The 9,953-nt window shown below is 38.9% G+C and overlaps 1 protein-coding gene across 1 annotated transcript; it reads right to left on the bottom strand.

Annotated features, from left to right (window-relative positions):
* Window positions 1-8,505: 8,505 nt before the first annotated feature.
* Window positions 8,506-9,599, bottom strand: LOC127958788 (cystatin-B-like). The gene is made up of 3 exons (XM_052557763.1): window positions 9,489-9,599; window positions 9,025-9,126; window positions 8,506-8,752 (listed from the first exon to the last, which is right to left on the bottom strand). Exons 1-3 carry the CDS (start codon window positions 9,555-9,557, stop codon window positions 8,603-8,605), a joined length of 321 nt encoding a protein of 106 aa, XP_052413723.1. The 5' UTR covers window positions 9,558-9,599; the 3' UTR covers window positions 8,506-8,602.
* Between the last annotated feature and the right edge of the window lie 354 nt (window positions 9,600-9,953).

Raw genomic sequence — 9,953 nt, 5'->3', positions numbered from 1 at the left:
TTGATAAAGATATAGAACAGAGCAAAAGTGTTGGAGCATTTAAATCAAACTGCGATTTTGATGTGTAGGTTTTGAGAACTGTTCTTTTGTGAAGAATGTTGTGTGTAAAAAACAAAAAAAAAAACAAAAAAAAAAGATTAAATACTTTGGGGTGGGGGCTATTTCTGTCTCAGATGTTAATAATTATTTGGCAGAAATACCATCAAAATTGTGGGCAGATTGATGATTTATTAATCTGTGCCAAAGATAAAACTATCTGCATTGCTGACACTGTGACTCTCCTGAAGCATCTTGAGCAGGGGGACCACAAGGTTAGTCTTTTAAAGCTGCAGTTTGTGAAGCAGGAAGTAACCTTCCTGGGACATGTTATCAAACCAAATAGCAAAGCACTGTATGATAAATGGGTACGGGCCATAAAAGAGGTGACAAAACCAGTTACAAAGAAATAGATGCTGTCATTTTTGGGGATGTATACTTACTGCAGAATATTCATCCCTAATTATGCCATTTTTGAGCAGCCTTTACAAGCCCTAACGATAGGGAAAAGGCTGAGGTCAGGTGACAGACTTGTCTGGACAAGCGAGGCTTAGGAAGCATTTGATAACATGAAAGTGCAATTTGCTATGGCTCCAACGTTAGGCCTTCCTATCATTAACCGCCCGCTTGTACAGATGGTTGATGAAAAGAATGCTTTTATGTCTTCTGTTCTCTTGCAGACTCATGGTGACAGACTGCGACCTGTGGCCTATTTTTCAACAAAACTTGATGCTGTAGCTGCAGGACTCCCACACTGCCTGAGAGCAGTGGCAGCGGCTGAGCTGGCTGTGATGGCCTCAAGAGAATTTGTAGGCTACTCTGATTTGACTTTAATGGTTCCACACGCAGTATCCATGATTTTGCAAGAGTAGAGAACGTCACATTTGTCTACAGCCCGATGGCTGAGGTATCATACCATTTTGTTGGACATGCCAAACATAACTGTAAAACGATGCACAACCTTGAATCCTGCCACCCTTCTGCCCACACAGGAGGATGGCAAGGAACATCACTGTTGTCTGTCAGCACTCGAACAGGTGTGCACACCACGTCCAGACCATAAAGACATACCACTTGATAATTGTGACAATGTCCTCTTTGTGGATGGGTTTGCCTCGAAAGATCCACAAACAGGGCAGAATAAAGTGGGTTATGCTGTAACGACTGAATTTGAAACTCTGAAATCTGACAAATTACCATCACACTATTCTGCGCAGGCAGCAGAACTGGTTGCATTGACCGAAGTGTGTAAACTGACAGCAGATAAATGCGTGACGATATACACAGACTCGCGATACGCTTTCGGGGTCACGCATGACTTTAGTGCTTTGTGGAAGCACAGAAAATTCTTGAAATCAGAATTTTTTTGAGAAACAGCACTATAAATACTAGTAGAGCTGTAGTCAAGTCCGGCTTTGTCGAGTCCAAGTCAAGTCCAAGTCCAGGACTAGTCGAGACCGAGTCAAGACCGAGTCCAAAGAGGTTCGAGTCCAAGTCAAGTCCAAGTCCAAAAGTTTCGAGTCCAAGTCCAAGACCGAGTCCAAATGAGTGAAAAAAGGGTCCTCTTCAAGACCATATACTAAACTACTGATAATGTTTGTGATGCGAGAGAAAGCATATCTCCTATTCTAAGAAAATCATTTTACATTATTATTTGTAATGATCAAAAAGCATGTGCAAAGTAACAACTCTGTGTGACAGGGGTCTCCAAACTACATCCTGGATGGCCAATGTCCTGAAAAGCTTAGCTCCAACTGGCCTTAAAACACCTGGAAGATTAGTGTGTGTAGTAAGAGCTTGATTAGGTTCAAGTGTGTATAATTAGGGTTAAAGCTAACAGGGGCGTTAAACAAGATCCCGGGCCCTATGCATAGGCAGTCCTGATGGGCCCCCATGGCCCCCACCCATGAAAATATCCAGGTAAAATATATATTTCAGATTCATACTTTTCAAGGGCCCTCTCTTCCTTTGGGGCCCTGGTAATGAGTACTGGTTTTACCCCCAGTCCGACCTGGGAGCTAAACTTGGATAAACAAACAAAGTTTGGAACTGTAAGGTCAAATAATTTGTATGTACTTTATTTTTTGTTGACATTATATCTGTGGTCAAAAATGTATATGACTATGCCTTGGCACAGTGCACAGACACACGCAAAGCTCGGGATATGACAAATGCGCGCAGCAAGGCTAGAATGGATACGTTTGGCTCTACTGGACATGCGCACATAAATACAGCGACATTTTTGTCATACTGTACTAGGGCTTGCATAGACTACTCGGCGCTGTTGGAAACAATCGACTACTCCAGCATGCATTAACCATAATTCACACAAAGTGTTTGCAAGTACGACGTGAATTTTAGATTTACAATATTGCGTGGAGCTGTTACTATATGACCTTATCTATGTTGCATGTAAAAATAAAATATGTAATGTAATAATTAGGGTTGTGCCTGAAGCCGAATACCTTATTCGGAATGGCACGGATAATGGCTTAAAAAACGAATAACGCTCAAGGAATAATTCTGCCTGAATACTCGTCTGAAGCTGACACAGTCTGGTGTTTGCTAGATAACAGGTGAGCCAGGGGATCAGCGCCAGAAATGAATGAATGTAAACTTTATGAGTGAAAAGAGCGCAAATCAAACACTGCATTGTTGTCGCCTCTCTGTTTATCTCTCAGAAATCAGAGCGTTGCAAGAGTAATTTTACCTATAATAATACATCATAGCTACACGTTATATTATTTGTATATATTTAAAAGGCAAATATTGAAAGCTTAGGCTACCATGATACGAATGAATGGAATAAGCACAGCGCGCTCGCCAATCAAACAGCCGCGCTGCGCGTCTCAGTCTCTCAAAAACCAAATCAGTTCTCTCTCAAGAGTAGGCTAATAATCAGCTTAGAGACTGATACATTGTCTACTTGTCCTACATGTTTGCATATTTACCTTTTGCTGGTTTGCGCGGAACACACACATCTGTTTAGTGAAGTTCATTAACATTAAGGCTTGCTCAAAGTGTTCTGCGTAATGAGAATGTGTGCATTGAATGGATTCAGTCGTGTTCAAATGATCACTAAACGTTTGTCATGACATCTCTCTGCTTGCATGATAAATATTATTTTAGAAATCAATAATTATTTCAGTTTAACACGACATACTTGTTCAGTGATAACTACGAAAAAATGTATAAAAAGTCATAACAGTCTTATCAAGTAACTGTCCGATGTTGTATCCGAATGCAGATAGGAAAAATTTTGTGATTGTTACAGATACAAATACTGGCTGTTACATGAAAATGTAAATATGTCATAATTATAAAGTTTTTAAAATTTACATATGTAATTGTTGCATAAGGCTGTGCATTAATACGCATTTATTGATAAAAAAAAGGCTATCTAGGTGTAGACGTAAATAAAACACAATCTAACAGGTAGAAAATTAAATTAGAAACATCTAAACTTTTCAGGTCGCAGTAAGTGCACCGCTGGTCATGCACATCCTTTCCCGGAACAATACTGAAAGCTAAGGCAAGATGGAGAAACAGATGATCATAGTTGTACAATAGCCATTTTTTTTTTAATGAATATATTAGCAGAGCTACTGCAAGTGATTTTAAGTGCTGGAAATCCATTTATTCTTTGCTGAAACTTCTGCGTCATCATGGAGAGCGGGTCATGGTTGCCCAGCAACAGCAGACGCCACTGGAGCGCGAGCGCAGATTACAGAGTGCTTTGGAAATAAGGAGAGCGGCGCGCCTAGCGTTTTCCACACGTTTTCAGTCGCGACATCATGCAAATGTGGTTTTGTTATGAAGGAGAAATTTTTTATTAATTTTTTTTGCTGGACTCGGTCGAGACCAACTAGAAGACTTGGCAAGTCCAATGGCCAAGTCCGAGACAAGTCCGAGTGCAAATTCAACGAGTCCGAGACAAGTCCGAGGCGACAGAAAAATGTCTTGAGTCCGGACTCGAGTCCAAGACCGGACTCAAGTACTACAGCCCTAAATACTAGCATGGTAATCGTTCGTTTTGCTCAAGTCAAGTCTCAAAGATACTTTCTGGTGGTTCCACCCTCTAAGAAACAGGCTATAGAACACAGAAAGATAGATTGAAGAATCGTAAAGAAGGATAAAAATGTCACCAAGAGTATGAAGTAGACAAGATACAAACAGCTAGACAGATGAGTTATGAGAAATGAGAAAACAATAATAGAAGGGAGCAGAGGCTCTAAATAAATAAATAAATAAATAAATAAATAATGAAACAGTAATGCTAGCATAAATATATAATATAATATACATATAATATACATTGATGACTGTATAATAATAATAATAATAATAATAATAATAATAATAAAGATCTAGAACTTTCTCACACACAAGCTGTAAAAGAGATAATAATGGGTGTAGTATCTGTGTGAGAGAAAAAAAGTAATGAATTTAATGAACATCTTTTTAGTAACAAGACTGTGATGGGAGGAGTAAGAAAAAAGACTTGTTATAAAGTTGGATACTATTTTTGTTAATATGTCTATTATTATTTTTTGGGGGTACACTAGCCCAGGATGCCAACACCGGAGAGATATGCGGGTGAGTCAGAGCTGTGTTGAGCTTTTCTGACTGGATGTTAATTTTTTTTCTCCGTGCATCCTATAACATTTTCCACTGAGAGATCCAGTGTGGCGTTGGTGTTAAACCTGCTGTCGGGGCGTGCAGCCTTTTGGGGGACGGCTGTGTGGGAAAATAACGATCTGTAATTCTGATGCTGTTCCTCATTCCAGGCACTCCGAGAGGAGATGAGACGGGTGTCGGGCCGCGAGGCAGCCCACAGACTCTGATCTCCACCAAGGCAAGCATTCAACTGACTACATGATACAGTTTCACACCCTGGCGGCCGAGTGCCACTGGAATGAGGAGGCGCAGTGGGACAGATTCCTGCATGGGCTGGCTGACTGGGTCCAACATGAAATTTACACCTTGGATCTTCCCAAGAACTTGAACGGGCTGATGAAGATTGCAATGGGCAACCGGCTCTTACAATTGCCATGCCCTGGTGGATTCTGGAGCAGAGGGTAATTTTATGGACTTTTCATTGGCCAATCGCCTCCGCATCCCCATCACTTCACTCCACAAATCCATTGCAGTCCACGCTCTCAATGGTCAGACCTTACCCACCATCACGCACACCACGGATCCCATCACATTGACGGTAGCGGGTAACCACACTGAGACACTGGAATTCCAGTTTGCTTATCAAAGACAATCCCAGGGTGGACTGGGACCAAGGCTCCGTTTCCACCTGGAGTAATCAGTGCCATGCCTCTTGTCTTGTGTCTGCTCATTCGTCTGTGTCTAGTTCTGTGTTTCAGGAGGAGACGGTGGATTTGTCTAACGTGCCCAAGGAGTACCTCTACCTGAAGAAAGTGTTCAGTAAGTCCCGGGCTGCTTCTCTTCCTCACCATCGTCCCTACGACTGTGCTATAGACCTAATGCCAGTTACATCTCCACCTAAGGGCAAGTTATATTCACTTTCTACTCCTGAAAGGGAGGCCATGGAGAAATATATTTCTGATTCGCTGGCTCCCGAGTTCATCCACCCTTCCTCTTCTTCAGCGGGGGCGGGGTTCTTTTTTATGGGTAAGAAGGATGGATCTCTGTGACCTTGCATTGATTACCGAGGGCTGAACAACATCACGGTGAAGAATACCTATCCTTTGCAATTGATGTCTTCAGCCTTCGACAGGCTGCAGAGAGCATCAATATTTACAAAACTGGACTTTCGTAATGCTTATCATTTGGTCTGCATAAGGAAGGGGGAATGAATGGAAGACAGCATTTAATACCCCCCGGGGCCATTTTGAATATTTGGTCATGCCTTTCGGGCTGTCCAACTCCCCTTCTATCTTCCAAGCACTAGTCAATGACGTGTTGAGAGACATGGTAGATCAGTTCATTTATGTCTACCTGGATGACATACTGATATTTTCTTCTTCTCTCTAGGAACATGTTCAGCATGTCAGACTAGTGCTCCAGAGGTTGCGAGCAAATGGGCTTTTTGTCAAGGCGGAGAAATGCGTTTTTCACGCACAATCAGTTCCATTTTTGGAGTACATTGTGTTGTCCGAGGGAGTGTGCATGGACCCCGACAAGGTTAAGGCTGTGGTGGATTGCCAAGCCCAGATTCCCGCAAGGCCCTGCAGAGGCTTCCGGGGTTTGCCAATTTTTACAGACGTTTCATTCATAATTTCAGCCAACTAGTCACACCTTTGACAGCATTGACCTCCCCCAGAACGCCGTTCAGGTGGTCTGGTGTAGCCGAAGCTACATTTTCCAAACTAAAGAGCCGCTTCGTCTCGGCTCCCATTCTTGTGGCCCCTGATCTATCACATCAGTTCGTGGTGGAGGTGGATGCGTCAGAGGTGGGTATAGGTGTGGTATAGGCAGGTGTTTGAGTTGATTAGCGGATTGGTGGGTTTTTGTTAAATGTGAGCCAATGTGAGCCAAAATCATCACAATTGAAACAACCAAAGACTTAAACTACTTAAAAAAATATATATATATTTTTTTCAAAAGATGTTTGAATGTTGGTGAGTTTGGTTCTAGTAAGAGGTTAAAATGCTGGTTGGTTTCCTTGTATTAATAAATTAAAAAAATGTTCACTATTGTGCTAAGAAGTCTCTGGGTTAATTTTACACTGTTTCCTTGGTTTGGTTTTTAGTCCGCATGTGAAAGCGATTTTCCCCTGGGACACAATTTCGATGGAAAAAATGTAATCTGACTATTTTGTTTTAGGGATATGCTGGTATACATTTTTCCTGTTGCGATTAATTGCTAATGCTTTGCTCACAGTATTATCAGGGTATTGATATTTAGTGGTCATAATACAGTATTTATAGTGCAAAAGAACTATACGTTTTTATTGTAATATTTATATTCTATCCTAATTCTATTCTTAAAAAAAAAATCGAACTACCTTTCTAATGTTTTGCATTCTATTTTCTTTTCATTTATTATGCAATTGTGTGTGTGTGTGTGTGTGTGTGTGTGTGTGTGTGTGTATGTGTAGACCTCTAACACTAGCTTGCTCTATTCTTTTTCTGTTCTATCTGTTTTCTTTTTATTTATTATATTATTTAAAATCCCATGCTACGTGTACTGTGTTAACCTAACTGGGACTTGTTATAGCACTTATATATCATTGCTCTTTTTGTTGTTTTTGATTGCTTCCACTGTCTTCATTTGTAAGTCGCTTTGGATAAAAGCGTCTGCTAAATGAATAAATGTAAATGTAACTAATGAATTAACTAATGTTAACTAATGAAGCCCTAATGTAAAGTGTGAATGAACAATAAAGAATCAAACTCTTTCAAACAATATCTAAGCAATGTAGTAGTCCAGATTAAAATAAAAATAAAAAAGTAAAAAAAATATTTGGTGCAGTGATGAACACCATAGCAAATCCACAAATCTGAATTGCTGTTTAAAATTATTTAAATATGTTTTGGAAAGTAAGCAGCTGCTTTATTTATTGGGTTTCCAGAGTAAAGGCTGTATTTTCTGCAGTTTAGCGCCATCTGCTGTCAGAGAGTGAATGTGCTTTCATACAGCGTGTCTCTCAGGTGTTCCTCATGTGCTTCTCATGCGTGCTTGTTTACATCAGAGCTTGCACTCTTTCAAGCAGCATACAGATGTGTTGTACATTTTGACCAGTTGATGGGAAAAGTATTCTTAAAATGCATTCCAAATTCTGAATAATTTTTAATCTATAATTATTCACGGTATTTAGAAGATAATATCATGCATATTCATTACTGTGATATCACAATACCGAATACGCACATATCTAGTTTTATACTAGTTTTAAATAGCAATTTGACTGGTTTTGTTTCAGAAACCTGCCATTCTTGCATGGCAGTCAAAAATGACCATTTTGTTTTCAATTAGATTAATATTAATATATATGTGTTGGTTTCAGTTGTGCTTGATTACTAGTAATAGCAATAATTTATTTATTGCCCTGTTTTGTACTAGTTATATATTTTGGTGGATTAAAGTATTTGTAGCTGTTCAGTTGTGGGTGGGCAGTTTTCTTTTATTATAATCCGTGTGTTAGTGACTGTGTTTTCAAGTGTATAACCTGATTTCTGCTCGTTACAGGAGCTGAGTGCCTGAGGCAGGGGTGGATTCCTGGTGTTGGCGTTTCTTTCACAAATTCTTGCTGGTATTGTACTGCTTGAAATTGTAGCAGTATTATACTGCATTATCCCTAATAAATAAATTAATAAATACAAATTTAGCTTTTGTATGATATATTTCAGTTTTGAGTTATTAAAAAAACTTATTCAGTCATTGAAGTCAATAAAATCTTAAAATCTGATAACTTTATATTTATTTTTAGTTATTTCAGCATTCAACATTTAAGTGAGTTTGACGTTGTTCAGTAAACACACTGACTCTGGAGGATTTGATTATGGAGTTTAATATTGAGGAATGAAATGGTTTCAGATGTTCCTCTATACAGTATGGCAGTTCATTGCATGTGTCTGTTATTAAATCAAGACTATTTCTGTAAGTGTACAGGGGTCAGTGGGTCATCAACGGATTTGGGGTACTGGATTTCAGTCACACTCAGTCCCCCTCCATCACAGGGAAGAGCCTGAAATATCATCGCGTGAACACACTCTCCATCCCTATCTGCATCAACCAGCACCTGACAGAGAGAGAAAAAAAACTAGGGTTTAATAATGACAAACACTTTACAGGTTTGACTACATTTGGACATGTCCAGCAATGCTACAATGTTAAGAAAAGTTTTATCTTATGCAAATGCATGAAGCTTGACATGATGCATTTTAACTTTCAGTGAGGACGGACAAATTATTTGCAACATCATCACACCTGCTTAGGACACACAGTGTGAGTTTGTGAGATTTACGATCTCATAATCCATGAAAAATACAAACAAACAAAAATATGATTTACCTTGAACATGTAATTTATTCCCTCCACAACCTGAGAAGACCAGACCACAGGAATGAAAATCTTAAAATCAGTTCCAACAGTCTTCTCTATCTCTGGCCTCAGCTGAATAAAGAGAGAAACATTATCATTATGGTCACAATAATATTTTTTTAACAGCTAGGAGTTAACTACATTTAGTAAACATGAACTATTAATAAATGCAGTATTTTGAATATTGTACATCACTTCACATCAGTTAAGAGTTCTCAATAAAGGAATAATCAAGAGCAATTATTTATCTGCATCAAATCTGAATTTATTGCATAAATAGGCACTTGCATATATCATTCAGACTGTGCTATAAGGACATATTTATTTAAATTGAACTAAAACAAAACAAACCCCAAACAAACAAATAAAAACATACAAATCAGCTCACTAGTAACAGACAGTGTGTTTCATTTAGGAGTGAACTTGTCTCATACCTCAGAACAAATCTTTTTCATCTCTGGATCGAACAGTCTAATGTCGGTCCAGCCTCCACAAATTGGCATTACTGCAGTGTGCTGATGATCAGAGAAGAGAAGAGAAGAGGAGAGATAATCAGTCAGTCTGACTCCCAGAACAACAGTCCTGCACTTTTAAAGTTAAGATCACATGACCTGAAGAACTTTGGAATGTGATTGCACAAATGTGGCAGTGAACCGTGGTTAGACGTTTTTTTTAAATCACCTAACCTGAATGTTAGGCAAAAGTAATGATGTGTAATAAATAAGAAATAAAGCACTATATAAATTCCTCATACATTCATTTATTTATTCATTCATTCATTGTTTCCAAGCAGATTTGAAGAAAATAACATTATGTTTATAATTCTTTACATAATACCAAATTGTAGGGCAATTATTATTATTATTTTTTTCAAAAGATGTTTGAACTTTGGTCAGTTT

This window comes from Carassius gibelio, chromosome B5, assembly GCF_023724105.1.
Source record: "Carassius gibelio isolate Cgi1373 ecotype wild population from Czech Republic chromosome B5, carGib1.2-hapl.c, whole genome shotgun sequence".
NCBI classification, from domain to species: Eukaryota; Metazoa; Chordata; class Actinopteri; order Cypriniformes; family Cyprinidae; genus Carassius; species Carassius gibelio.
This window is presented reverse-complemented; position numbering and strand designations above follow the sequence as displayed.

Coding starts and splice junctions, on each gene's coding strand:
- LOC127958788 (XM_052557763.1), bottom strand. CDS start 9,557: ATGCCAATTTGTGGAGGCTGGACCGACATTAGACTGTTCGATCCAGAG. Junction 9,127..9,488: donor TGAAAAAGATTTGTTCTGAG/GTATGAGACAAG, acceptor CTCTTTATTCAG/CTGAGGCCAGAGATAGAGAA. Junction 8,753..9,024: donor GAATAAATTACATGTTCAAG/GTAAATCATATT, acceptor TCTCTCTGTCAG/GTGCTGGTTGATGCAGATAG.